Source organism: Gouania willdenowi, chromosome 13 (assembly GCF_900634775.1).
Source record: "Gouania willdenowi chromosome 13, fGouWil2.1, whole genome shotgun sequence".
NCBI lineage: Eukaryota > Metazoa > Chordata > Actinopteri > Blenniiformes > Gobiesocidae > Gouania > Gouania willdenowi.
The window spans coordinates 1,837,343-1,852,285 of NC_041056.1; the positions used below are offsets into that span (position 1 = coordinate 1,837,343).

Here is a 14,943-nt window from a genome sequence, read left to right on the forward strand (position 1 = left end):
TGCATTGGTGCAAACTTAATTTATACATTTATCATGCGCATGTTCCATAGAATTAAACCAGGGAAATCACACACGCTATTTTATTTTGCCCCCGCAAATAAACCCCTTTATTACACCACAGAGTATGTACACCTATTTGTATATCCAACCTTCAAACGCATACTCATTTGGCCATAATTGAAAACTTTAAGCTCCTCCCACTAAATGAATACATACTTCCGACGGGCACTGAACTAGTTATTCTAAAAGTTGATGTGAATGTTGATCATGTGGCCTTCCGATTAAAAACATTTTTCTGGCCCTGCTGTGATAAAAGTTGCCTACCTCTGCACCAATTACATTTTAAAATTCTGGTAATGATTAGAAACACGAGTAAACCTAGTAAAATTCATGGTTTCGTTTGGAGAACTTATTTTTATTAGGGGTCAGTTTAACCTGTGATCAGACCCACAGGTTAAAATCATCATGCAGCGCCCCCTGTGGTGAGGGTCAGCATTACAATCACTGCTGCTGATGCCTGTGGATGAAAAAGGCCTGAATTGTTTCTCACACTCAAACCTGTCAGACAGTAAATGTCAGCTAAATGTCACATATCATCTTTAACAACACAGGCACACCTTCCTGTCGCAATTTTAAAATTCCTGAATTTCAAATCCATCTAAGCCGAAGCAGGTCTGACTGGACTTTTCTCTTTTCTCATCTTAACTCTCATTTGAAATTGTTTCTTTTCCAGGCCGGATGGCAGAGGAAGCCCGGACAAAAACAGCTGTAAGTCATTTTAATGAATTTAAACATGACTCATTCAAGTTTGGATCAATATTCAATATTCAATTCAATATCAATATATTTGCTGATGAAAATAAATCAGATTTCATGCATCGATGTTTATTTTTCTGCCTGTGAGAGTTTGTCTGAGGAAAACATGCTGTTCATAGTTTAGAGGAAATAAAAAGATAAAAATAATGCATTAAATTGAGTCATTGAGACTTTAAGAAATGCAGTTTGTGACAAAATTGTGATTTAAAAAAAATGTTGATTTAAATTTCTTAAATTGGTAAATCTGTTTAAATGATCAACAATTGTAACTACATTTAACTAGTTAAACTATTTAAATGCATTATTTTGTTAAAATTGTTTAAACTGTTATAAATTGTTGAATGAGTAAATTTGTTAAATTGTTTTTATTAATAATATTGTTGAATATGTTAAATAGTTTTAATTGTTTTAATTTGGGAAATGTTTTAATTTGGAAAAATGTTTTTACTTGTAAAATTATTGAATCTGTTTAATTGTTTTAATTTATTATTCTGTAGAATTTGTTAAATCGGCTACTTCTAAAAAAAAATATTTTTTATTAATTCATAAAATTATAATAATTATTAACATTGATTTAATTGTTACATTTGATCATACCTGTTAAATAATTCTAACTAATTAAATGTAAAAAATATATAACGGTTTTTAATTTGTTAAATTTGAGGGATTTTTGAGGGACAAATTTTTAGAAATTAAACAAAAAAATATGACATTTTCTTACTTTTGTTATTTTAACTTATTGAGTCTAAAATGACTCTAATGCAGAGAAATTCAGTTTTTTACAGCTTTACGTCACACATGTATTGTGTCGAGTCAGCACAATAGATATTGAATTATCACTAATATCACCTCTTGGTGTTTGTTTTTCTAATCACAGTCGCTTTGAGACGAGATCCTTTTAACACCTCTGGTTAAAGTGGTTGAGCGCCCTCTGGTGTTTAGAGGCAGAAATGACTTTAAAAGCATGTTTTTAATAATGAGAACCTCAACCCAATAGGATGTCACTGTAAATACAGAATTAAACACACATTTAAAGGTTAAAAAATGTGTCTTCAGATTGTTTATGGATTGAAATATATTAAAATATGAGGAATGAGTTCAAACGATTGACTTGTTTTAATAAAGGATTAAAAAATTACTTTTAAACCATTTTAAGAAGATTTTTGAACATAAAAAAAAAAAATCTTTTTTCTCACGTTATTTTATTTGAAGAGAAGCTGCATTTCAACCTGACACAGAAATATTTTAGCAGCAGTTTTAATGTTCCACACAAATGAAATACCTCAGTGACGCACTTTAAAGATAAGACCAGACAAGATAGGTCAAGACAAAATAAATCATGAGTAGAAGTAGCAAAACAAATCAAGATAAGATTGTACAAGGCAAGGTCAGATGTGACAATATTAGTCTAGACAAAACAAGACAAGACCAGACTAAAGAAGTTACAATAACACAGACACTGGACAACTATTTAAGACAAGACAAGATCAGTTACTATAAGACACACCAATACAGTGCAAGACTAGACAAGATAGGACATAACATAACAAAACAAGACCAGTTATAAAAGGACAAGACAAACCAAGGCAAGTCAAGAAAATATAAGAAATGACAAAAGAAAACATAACAAGATACGACATAACAAAACAAGACAACAAGGTACGACAAGACCAGATACGATAAGACAAGATAAGGACAAAATGTGACTAGGAAAAGACACAATAAGACATGGCATGATAAGAAAGGATAAGACAAGACATGACGTAATAAGATACGTCTAGACAAGACCAGATACAAAGGGACAAGCAAACCAATGCTCGTCAAGAGAATATGAGGGATGGCGAGAGAAAATATAACGAGATACAACAAGACCAGATACGATAAAACAAGACAAGGACAAGATATGACACAATAAGACAGGACGAGACAAGGTGACATGACGTGACAAAATACAAGTCTAGACAACATCCGGTAACAAAAGGCAAAGACAAACCAAACCAAGACAAGACTAGATAAGTTACAATAAGACAAGATACAAGGAAAGAAAAGACAGTACAGGTTATATATGATAAGGTATACCAAGACATTGCAAGACAAGATACGACATAACAAAACAAGACAATAAGATTAGACAAGATCAGATATAAAAGGACAAGGCAAGTCAAGAAAATATAAGGAAAGACTAGAGAAAATAAAACAAGCTACGACAAGACCCGATACCATAACACAAGACAAGACAAGATATGACAAAACAAAACAAGATACTTTATTAGTCCCTGAGTAAATAAAACAGGACAGGGAAAGTAAAAGTAAAGCTATACAAACCTAGTGTGTGTTATGTTAGCCTGTGTTTGCTAATGAATGTGTTGGTGTTTGTGTGTCCAGGCGCTAACCCCACGCAGCTCCCACCTCCAGGTGGGCGTGGCCCTCCTGGTCGGCCTTATGATGCTTTGTTTTGTTCTGACCAGCGGAGGCCCTCACAACTTCTTCTCCAAGATCCCTGACTCAGCTCCTTTCACCACCAATAAGTAAGAAATACATCAAAAAAGTACATTAAATATCTAAAATATGATATAACAAATAACCAAAATGTGTATAAATACTAAAAAAACATGTGCAAACATTTAAAAATAACATGCAAATAATATTTAAAATTAAAAATACTGAAATCTATATATATAAACGAAAAACAACTATAAATACCATTTATTCATTACAAATGATATAAAATATTGTTTATTTTTAATTTAATTTAATGCTATATTTTAATTTAAGTATTTGTATTTAAATTCTAAATAATTTTAAATTATTATTATAAATTATGTAATTTTTTTAATATTTATTTTATTTGATTGAAATACTTAACATTTTAAAAAGATTACAAATTATTAAAATTAAATAATTAAAAATACAGAATGATCATAAATATATATTTATATTACAAATTATTTAAATATAAAAATGTAGCTATTAAATAAAAACATATTTTTGCTAGATGTTGACAACCATATTGGTTGCAGAAATGCAAAATACAATCAAAGTAAAATGAAAAAGGACAAAAAAGGTTGTGCAGTGCAATTTCAACCTGGCAACGCAGCTTGTATCGTGGTAAACAATCCGTGTTGTCACGTTGTATTTGTTCAATGTTATTTCAAGGTGATGAGTAGAAAGGTGGGGTTAAGGTTAGTTTTACCCTAATAATGATGTGTTGTTGCAATAACTCTAACCCTAACCCTATCGTTGGAATGTTCCGTGACGCGTCATTATTTGCATGTTGGTTTGTCCCGTGGAAATTCTTTTGGAGGGATTCCAACCATCAGTGCATGGGGTAACGGCGTGGGAATGTTGTTATTGAAGTGTTTCCGGGACCCAGGTTGTAAAACCAGATTAATAAATCCTGAATGTTTCTGCTATACGGGTCCCACAACTGGATCATTTTAGTCCCGAGTACGACAAAGAAGCAGTTACGGTGATAAATGCGTTATTAGAAAATATACAATGTAAAACAAATCTTTTGCTGCATAAATGTACATTTTGGTAAAAAAAAGTGTTATTACAAAATATCCTTAACGACAAAAGCATTTAGAACAAAAAAAATTGTTTTGAGAAAATGTTTGTTATAACAAAAATGTGTTTTAGAATAAAAATGTCTATTAAGTCGTGTTATGACAAAAATGTGTGTTAAGAAATAATTTATTTTGCAACAAAAATGTGTTACTACAAACATTTAGGAACAACAAAATGTGTGTTTGGACAAAAATGTCATTCATGACACATGATTTTTGTTCATGTCTTCTTTTAAACAACCATGCTAATGCTATTTTTTGGAGCATTGTTGTTGAGATTTGGGATTAGAGGATTAGATCATCCTCAGGATTAATGTATGAATTTTTGATGTGACTGTAATCCCTGATTTCAGATCCCAGCTGCTCCGTACAACCTCCACACCAGCAGCGTGCTCCTGTCTGCCCAACTCAGTGATGCTCAAAGGCTTTGTTCCTAAAGGTCAATACAAAGAAGTGGTTCAACGCCGCGCTAAGGAGTACCAGAGCTACAAAATCAGGTAGTGTATTAACTGCGTCTCCATTACCGTTGGAAAAACATCAATAAAAACTGGTAATGGAAACACCTGAATTAAAAAAAAAAAAAACACTGAAATATTGCTAAAATGTTTTTACGCTTTGATGAGGAGGTTTTTCAGTCGTCACCATATTGAAATGTATGGTTAAAGCTCAATGGAAACACTTTTTACACAATTACATGTGACAGGACGTGATGTACCTGGTCACATGACCACTTCTCCCATGCAATAAAAAAGTACAAAGACGTGTATAAAAATCGATGAGGTAAGTGCTTGTGTCAATACATCCAATGTGTCAGAGCATCCAATAAAACATTTTCCAGTAAGAGAACTTTTCCTATCTAGGGATCTCTGAAAAACTATAAACGCTACGCTCTGAGTCACACACAACATATACTGTATATATATATATATATATATGTATATACATATACAGTATGTGCAGCAGGGGTGAAAGAAAGAAGTAAATAACAGTAAATGAGGATTTAACGACAACCTAATGCTGTATAAACACAGCCACAAAAACAAAGTTAGCTCGCTAAGCTAACATACAGTACCGCTGACCAAGTGGTCAGTACAGACACGGGCATCAGCAGACTCTGCTCCTCCCGACCGCAGACGTAGGTTTAAAATTGACTTTTTACGGCGTTGTTCTGTGAGCTTTTTACATTTCTCATCTTTGTGAATGACAATGTTCGGTACTCTATAAAATATATTTTCTTTTTCTCGGCTAGAACGATTGGAGTAGCCGTAAACTACACAAAATATGGACATTTTGATGATTTCAGACGGAAGATTCTCAAGTTTCCTGTTCTCCATCAGAATTTAGCGCTCTCGCTTTGTCGCAATGCAGCAATGTGAGTGACGTCACGTGAATCAACAGAGCAGGCCATAGACATATACACACTCTATTGGCTGATCCTAACAACAACTCTAGGGTACATTCAATAGCACAAATGTTAAACAATTACACCACAGTATATTATATCTACGTAGCAGACTCCCGTCCGTGCGGTATTTCTTTTAGTCTGCACGGAATCTATTCCCAATGTAGCGAAGTACTGTTACTTGAAACAAAATTTACTTAAGTAAAAGTAAACTTACAGATTTTAGAAAGTACACAAAAAAGCTACGCAATTACAGTAACAAGAGTAAATGTAATTCGTTACTTTCCACATGGATGCACATTTTGGGACGCAACTACGCATCATCAATCATGTACCTCGGGTAGTGTTTCGGCCTTTTTAACACTAGACACCCTCATCAAAGGTGGCCAGCTACAGGGTGATCAAACCTGAGTTTGTGTCTCATAACTGTATAACAGTATAATCAACGAAATCTATGAGAAAAATTAATAAACTTCAAACTTAAAGAATTTGAAGTTACTTTCAAATGTAATTCAGCACTAACTTTAGCACAATAACTGTGAACATTTTGCTCTTATTTGTTTCTTTTTCTTTTCTCCAACAGGAAGTCATCCACAGACACCACTCGTCTGTTTGCTTCATCCAACTCTCCTCTGCAGTATCCAATCCAAGGCTTTGTCGTCATGCCCATGACTCCGACTCACATCCCGGGTACGCTCTGTTTCTGTATCAAGCTAATGAAGCTAACATAAGCTAGCAGTACATTTCAGTCCATGTCAGAAAATGATCGACAACAAATAAAAACATGAAAAAACGAAACTAAATGCACGCTAAATATCAGTGCCATGACTCACGTCAGTCAAAACTCACGTTTTATTATTGCGCTGCTAAGACGGCTCAGCCTTATATCACAGCCCCGCCCCTTTAGTCTGAGACCCCACCCAGCTAATAACATGGGACTGACCAGAGGATGAAAAACATTTTCAAATTGCTTTTTCACAAAATGACACAAAAACTACAACATATACACAAAATGACACCCAAAAACACAAAATATACTCAAAAAACTTACAAAATGACAGAAAACGCTCCAAAAATTAAGACAACAAATAAGAAAAAACAACATAAAATTACTAAAACTACTGGTCACTAATCAGCATGTGTTTTTAAAACTAGATAGTACAGCCCCGCCCCTTTACCATTTGACCCTGTTCAGCTAACGTAGCTACATGCTAAACTTACAAAATGACACAAAACACTCCAAAAAACCCCATGAAAATTATAACAAAAACATACAAAATTAAATAATAAAACAACATAAAATCACTTTAAAATCACTAAAGTCACAAATCAGCATGTTTTAAAATCCACTAGATATTATAGCCCCGCCTCTTTACACTTTGTAAAGGAGACATTTTTCGGCTTCAGAGACGTCATTAATGGATCAATTTGTTCAATTGTTTATTTATTTAATGGTTGTTTAAAAATAATGAGTTATCAGACATTTTAGATCAAACCCACATCAGCACAGAAAACAGTAACACATGTTCTCCTGCTGTTTGTTTCAGATCTGAGGCTGTTTCCAGAAAGAAGAAGCAACTACAAGGTTGGTGAAACATAAACAATGTGTTTTATTCTGAAAATAACATCAGAGCCTTCGATTAATGACTTTGATGCAAGATATTATGGGATGCCAGGTGTTATCTTTTGTTGTTTGGTGGTTGTGTGTTTTGTTTCCTGCTTCTGTGTATCAGCACTTGTTAGATTTTTCAAAATAAAAGTCTTTGCTGAGTCATCAGCAGAGCCACGTGTTCTTGAAGTTTAACATAAAGTATGAAGTTAAAAATTTCCGTCTGTTCCAGGTGAACCTGAAGGTGTCCAAAGGAATCCTGACAATCAATTCTCCTACCAAACAGTCGAGTGTCACTGGTGAGATTTGACCTTCAAAATGCTAACTGTGCTAATTAGAGTGAAGCTAACATCAAGCATGTGTTTACAACTGAGTGAAATTTGAAATTAAGTGATTATATGAATTTCCTGGATAAAAATCTGAACCAACTACCATGAAAAATCTTAGACGAGCATATTTTGAAATTATGAATTTACAAATAACAGTATTATTAAAAAGAAAAGAAAAATAATCATTATATCATTTTCTGTAATTGTTTATTTTAACACATTCTTTTTCTCAAGTAGGTTATATTAGATTCACGCAGAAACCGTAGCAATACTGATTAACACCAACCTGGTTCAAGTAGATTATCTTTAACGTTAGCATATTTTGTGAATAGCGTTAGCTGTTGTCAAGTGTTAATACTGTTCTTCTTCTTTAACACAGAGAGCAACAACCAGACTGAACTGACCATTGTTTCAACCAGTCCAGTGACCGTGAACTTCCTGTTGGCTAACATGCTTTACACCAGCAGCAGCTACCACATCAACACCGGAGACTTCGGTATGTGTGGAATCCAACATGACAGACTGACGCTTGGAGTTAGCATTACGTGTGGTCTTCATATCATTACAGTATCTTATTGTAACTTAATCGGTTTGGTACGTGCCTCAGTTTTAAGGGTTCCGTGAAACAAAAATTATTATGACATCTTTTACAGCAGTGGTTCCCAAACTGAAGGACACACCCCCGAATAGAATATATTTTGTATATTTGCACTTTATCAATAAAGAGCTTTATTACTGTTCTGAAATTTGGAATTGCAAATTTTACGTTAATGGTACGAGATTTGAAAAAGACTGGTCCAAATTTTTAGTTTCATAAGAAAAGTTCACACTTTTTTTACCCTTAAAAAAAAAAAAAAAAAACTTGTGTCGTGATGGGGGCCCTGATAGTTTTTAATTCTTCAAAGGGGGATGGAGCAGAAAAAAGTTTGATAGTCAAGTTGAGTTACGAGTCCTCCATATCTGGACTTGAGTTCTACAACACTAGCACCAGCTTAGCACTGTCTTAGTACTAGCCTAGCATTAGCTTAGCACTAGCATAGCATAAACCTAGCATTAACTGAACTCTAGCTTAAAATTAGCCAGGCAATGTCTTAGTGCTAGCTTAACGTTAACCTAGTACTAGCTTAGCATTGACCTAGCACTAGCTCAACATTAGCTTAGCACTATATTAGCATGAACCTAGCATTAGCTTAGCACTAGCCTAGCACTAACCTAGCATTAGCTTAGCACTAGCACAACATTAACTTAGCACTAGCCTAGCATTAGCTTAGCACTAATTTAGCACTAGCATAGCATTAACCTAGCACTAACTTTGCATTAGCTTAGCATTACCCTAGCACTAGCTGAACATTAGCCTAGTGCTACATTAGCACTAGCCTAGCATTAGCCTAGCACTAGCTTAACATTAGCTTAACACTATCTTAGCACTAGCCGAGCATTAGCTCAACACTAGCCTAGCTTCAGCCTAGCACTAAGTTAACATTAGCCTAGCACTTTCTTAGCACTGCAAAAATGTTTTTTCTTTGCACTTTATTAAAAAGAGCGTTTTTACTCTTCTGAAATGTAATGTTATTTTTCTGAAATTTCAAGAATTGTCCAAATTCTTATTTTTTTTCAAAAAGATCACACTTTTTTTTAACCCATTTTCTCTGAGAGTTTTTCATTCTTCAAAGGTGGTCACAGTAGAAAAGGTTTGTGAACCATTGATTTACATTGATACAATCTAATATTTAATCAGTTAAATACTGATGAAATATTAGATTGTGTCAATGTAAATCAGCCATTGAACAAATGTACATGGCCCACTGTTTGTTATATGTAATACTATGATGAAGATTGACCAGCAGATGTCACACTTTATCACTGTAGGGAGCACTTAGTGAACCTGAATCTTTAAAACGTTCAAATGAAATCAACCTAAAAAGTGCTCAGTATTGACTGAAAAAGCTTCAGTTTCTACAAATTCACTGAGATCTGGTTTTGTGTTTTAGTGTCGTTCAGGTTTGAAAAGCATGAAGCTGTGTTTCCTGTGACCATCAAACAGCCTCACGTGCCCGTGCTGTGGGACATTGGAACAGGTGACGCAATGCATGTGCATCAGATACAGCTAACATTCAATAAATATCACATAAAGGTCTTCCTATAATCATTGTGATCCAAATATTATATGAATGTACAGTTTACAGTATAAAGTATATCTGCAGCTTTTATCACAACGAGGCAAAATACGTGTGACTGTATCTGATGATCAACATTCATGTCAGCATTTATAATAATGACCAATCAAAGCATTAATACAGAAAACAACTAAAAGTTTGTGTGTGAATATTGTTTTGTTTATTTTCTCATTTTGTATTTTTAACCCATTTTTTTTGTGTTTGACTAGTTTTGTTATTTTTCTGTTGTGTATTTGTGTAGTTGTTTTATGTATATACTGTATATGAACTCATTTTGTGTATTTGTAGATTTGTTTTTGTTGTGTTGTTGTTTTTATACATTGTTTTATGTTTTTTTTTGTTTTTCCTGTTGTGGGTTTTGGTTTTTACTTTGTGTATTTTTCTGTAATTTTGTGTTTTTGATTTGGGAATTTCTGAAGTCATTTTGTTGTATTTTTCTTGTTGTTTTGTATGATTTTTGTGGCTTTGTAAAACATGTTTTTATAATCAGCCCATGTGTTATACAGTAGCTAACAATACATTCGTCACCTAAACACCTTCAGAGGATTTATTTCTTTTTATTACTTTTCTGAGTTTATGACATGTTGAAGGAGTGAATGAGAATACAATTCTTTATTTATTTAAAAAATACATATTTTATAGTCTTTTAATTTGAATCCATGTCGACCTGTCGTGGCCTTTAACCAGCAATGGGCAGCAGATGATAGAACTACTGAACTGGTTCTCATCTGGTCCAGTTTCACCATCACTGACCCACATCTAGAATCATCTGGAATTTCCCTGATTTATTCACACCAGAGCTCTGACACATACCTGTAAACCTTCTTCCTCCCTCCTATCCTTCTTTTCTCTGACTGAGAAGATCTGTTCATCTTTTCCTTTCATTTTGTCAGATATCAACTCTCGCGTCACCATCACCACGATGACGTCACCTCCGTTCTCAAACACGAAGGCGTTGGTGGAGAGCATTAGATATTATTATCCCACCATAAAGATCTTCATCGCAGACGACATCAACAAAAGAAGAACTTTCTCTGGACCTAATGTGGAACAGTACTTTATGCCTCAAGCAAAGGTACATGACAACAAATGAACCGCGTTTATCACAGAAATACACAATAACACACACACACACACGAACCTTTGCTATTGCTGCAGTTATGTGAGAACATTTTTGGTTCCACAGGGTTTGTTCGCCGGCAGGAATCTGGTCCTTTCCCAGTTAACCACCAAGTACTTTTTATGGGTGGACGACACCTTCATGTTCACTGAAACCACCAAGATCGAGAAGTTTGTGGAGGTGATGGAAGCGAACCCTGAGCTGGATGTGGTAAGAACAGAATAATAACTACTAGTAGAAGAGTTGGAATATGTTGAAAGAAATAAAACAGTTTAAAGTAAAGGAAAAGTTTCAATAGGAAAAGGTTTAAAGAAAAGTAAAAACATTTAAAGAAAAGCAAACATGTTTAAAGAAGAGTAAAAAGTGTTGAAAGGTTAAAGTAAAAACAAAGCTGAGTCATGTCTGCTCTGTGTTCTCCTGAGGTCGGCGGTTCTCTAGAGGAAATCCCTTTCTATATGTCCATGTTCTACGAGGAGGGAGATGATGATGAAGGAGGATGTCTGCACATGAAGTTTGGCGCTAAGTTCCACTCACTTCCTGCTTATCCTCACTGCTCATTGGTCAGCGGAGTCGTCAACTTCTTCCTGGCTCGGACAGACGCCGTTCGCAGAGTGGGTTTTGACCCCAACATTAGGAAGACGGGACATCCTGGTAGGTCTAGACCGCTGGTACAAATCCTCCAATAAAGTCCAAACTTATCTTATATGGTGTCATATCTTATTATATGTTATTATCAGATCATAACGTAATACACCTAAATACTATATTATCTTATCATAGCTTTATGAACTGTATTAAATCCTATCATTACTTATCATGTCGTATCTTTTTGTAGCTCATCATTTATATTTTTGTATTGTGTTATGTATTTTATCTTATGATATCATTTCATATTGCATCATCTCGTATCTTGTGGTGTTTTATCTCAACTAACGTTAATTATCTGAATTCATCTTGACTCAAATTAACTCATTTTTTCAACTTAGTTTAACTCAACTTATCTTAACCCTTTCTATCTTAAAACAACTTATCCTAACTTAACCAAACATATCTAATCTGATCCCAGCTTGTTTTAACTTTACCTAAATTATTGAATTCATATTTCAACTTATTTAACTTAATGTATCTTATCTCATCCTAAAATATCTTATTTTATCTTATCCTGAGTTAATTTGAGTCAAGTTGAATTCAGATAGGTTAAGTTAGATTAGATGAGATAAGACAAGTTGTTTCAGGATAGGATAAGTACAGATGAATTGAGAAAAGTTAAAATAAGATAAGATATTTTAGAATGAGATAAAATAAGTTGCGATATGAATTAAATAAGTTAAGATAAGCTTGAATCAGATAAGTTTGGTTAAGTTAAGATGTTTTAAGATAGAAAGGGTTAAGATAAGTTAAGGTTAGTTCAGTTGAGTTAAGCTAAGTTGAGAAAAGATGAGTTAAATTGAGTCAAGATGAAGAGTAGAGATAAGATAACTTGTTTTAGGATAGGATCAGTTAAGATAAGTTGAGAAAAGTTAAAATAGGATAAGTTAAGTTAAATCAGTTGAGATATGGATCAAATAAATTAAGTCAAGTTAAGATTAGCTGAGATTGGATAAGACCAGTTTGGTTAAGATGTTTTAAGATAGAAAGGGTTAAGTTGAGTTAAACTAAGTTGAGAAAAGATGAGTTAATTTGAGTCAAGATTAATTCAAGCATATTAAGTCAGATAAGTTGAGACAAGTTAAAATAAGGTAAGATAAAATAAAATAAGAGATACGTTGCATAAAGTTATAATAGGTTAAAATAAGATACAATATCAAGTTAAGTTAGGATAAGTTAAGACAGAATGAGATAAGATACATTTGGTTAAATTCAGATAAGATGTTTCAAGATAGGATAATATAAGATAAGTTCAAATAAGATAAGTTAATAAAAGTTTACTAGTTAAATTAGGTAAAGATATTTTATGTAGCATGGTATCGTTCCACACACTATCTCATCTTATCTTAGCTTATCGTATCGTATTGCAGGATTTTTACGCCTCGTATCTTCTAATGTCCGTTTATTTCCAGAACTGTTCATGGACGGTTTGGGATCACTGATGGTCGCGAGTTGCAACGATCCACAAAACATGTCCATCAACCTCCAACCTCAGCTGGACCAGGACTATCTCAACAGGAAGTACAGGAACCCAGAGTATGATGAGTACGACTACAGATACCCCATTTACTTCTTAAAGAACCACCTCAAGTGTTTGACTGCCGCTTAGACTGCCCTGTGGGAGGAGTCTGTTCTGTGGGAGGAGTCTGTTCTGTGGGGGTCAGTGTGGTGGACTTTCATTCCGTTATGTGACAGTGAAAGACTAAATAACACCTAAAAATGTCAAATCAAACCAGGAACCAAAGAATGTTTCAATGCTTTATTTTCCTGGTCAGAAGGTTGAAGGTTGAATCACTGAAACAATAATCTTGGTGTTGTTCTCTGTAATCCTGTATATTACCTGCACTTATCCAGATGTATTGATCCCAATAACCAGGTTCAACAAAGCATCAATATTCATATTTTTAGTTTGTTTATTATAGAAATTCCATGAAATAATTTCTAAAAACACTTTTATTAAGTAATGGGGAGAGTTTCAGAATATTGTGGAATTGACGAGCTTTAGATTATTTATTCTTTTAAACACTTGAAAACTTAGATTCTTTATGTACCGTATACTATATATATTTATTGACACCTCACCCTAACCATCACTCAATTAGGACAATTAGATATAAGACCCCTCCCTAAACTAAACCTGAACCTACAGAACATAATCCTTAACCTAAGTTTAAACTTTGAACTTTAACTTGAACCTAACATTAAACCTAAACTTAAACTTGAAGCAAATCCAAATTTGAACCTGAACTTGACTTAAGCCTAAATATCAAGCTCTACCTGATCCTGATCCTGATCCCGACCCAAGCTCAAACCCAATCTCTGGTCTTTGGAGAGAGCAGACGTGTTTTCATTCGCTCCGATAACACGACCTTGGCTACAGCTGAACAGCCTGAAAAATTGGGCCCAAGACTGAAGGAAAATGGTGAAAAAACCGCAGGGAGGCCCTTCAGAACCCAATTCAGGTTTGGAAGAGGTCAAGGAGATGATACGCGAGGGTCTACGAAACCTATCTGCCGAGATAAAGTCGTTGGAAAAGACGCTGGAAAACTCACTGGAAAACCTACAAAGCGAAGCAAAGGTACTGAAAGAAAAGAATGAAAGAAATGCTGAAGAGAGAAAATTGTCGAACGCCAGGGTTGAACAGCTGGAACAAAAGGAAAGAGAGAAAGATGTCATCATCACAGGCCTAAAGATAAAACCCAGGAGTTACGCGAGTGACGAAGAAACAAAATCGATTGAACAACAGGTCATTGACTACCTGGAGTCGAAGGACATTGTCCTGAACCCTGACAACATCAACTCCTGCCATCTCCTGCCAAAGAAAAATGATAACAGAGCTGTAAAAATAACCTTCATGAATATGAAATTCAAAGGAGAACTACTGAAGCAAGGAAGAAAGATGAAGGAAATGAAGGTTTTTATTAATGAAAACCTGACAAAAAAAAAATGCAAGCATCGCATGGAAGGCACGCAAAATAAAAAAAGGAGGAAAGATTTTAAAGACGTGGACAAGGAACTGCAGGATTTACATCACACCACTGGGAGAAGAGAACGGAAAACCAATCCTCATTAAAACGATGGAAGACTTGGGAAAATACGAAGGATCCACCTAAACAACAACATTACTGATGGTAATCATGGATATGGACCCAGATCTATATAAACACTGGAAACAAAACTCAGACTGTGATTATTTTACGTAGACAGAATTAAATGTGGAAACCAAGAGTAAAAAAGGTCTGTCATTTATTCATTTTAATTGTTAGGTGGTGGGGT

The 14,943-nt window shown here is 34.4% G+C and overlaps 1 protein-coding gene across 1 annotated transcript; it reads left to right on the forward strand.

The window, feature by feature from the left end:
* Positions 1-712: 712 nt before the first annotated feature.
* On the forward strand, positions 713-14,104 carry LOC114474791 (beta-1,4 N-acetylgalactosaminyltransferase 1-like). The gene is made up of 12 exons (XM_028465311.1): positions 713-768; positions 3,202-3,344; positions 4,736-4,879; positions 6,368-6,474; positions 7,332-7,369; positions 7,626-7,692; positions 8,102-8,218; positions 9,714-9,800; positions 10,793-10,974; positions 11,086-11,229; positions 11,442-11,670; positions 13,080-14,104. The coding sequence occupies exons 1-12, from the start codon at positions 739-741 to the stop codon at positions 13,274-13,276; spliced, it is 1,485 nt and encodes a 494-aa protein (XP_028321112.1). The 5' UTR covers positions 713-738; the 3' UTR covers positions 13,277-14,104.
* The last annotated feature ends 839 nt before the right edge of the window (positions 14,105-14,943 follow it).

Excerpts from the sequence above, each read along its gene's own strand:
- LOC114474791 (XM_028465311.1), top strand. The coding sequence starts at position 739 with ATGGCAGAGGAAGCCCGGACAAAAACAGCT. Across the intron at positions 4,880-6,367 it reads TACCAGAGCTACAAAATCAG|GAAGTCATCCACAGACACCA; the intron begins GTAGTGTATTAA and ends TTTCTCCAACAG. Across the intron at positions 6,475-7,331 it reads GACTCCGACTCACATCCCGG|ATCTGAGGCTGTTTCCAGAA; the intron begins GTACGCTCTGTT and ends TGTTTGTTTCAG.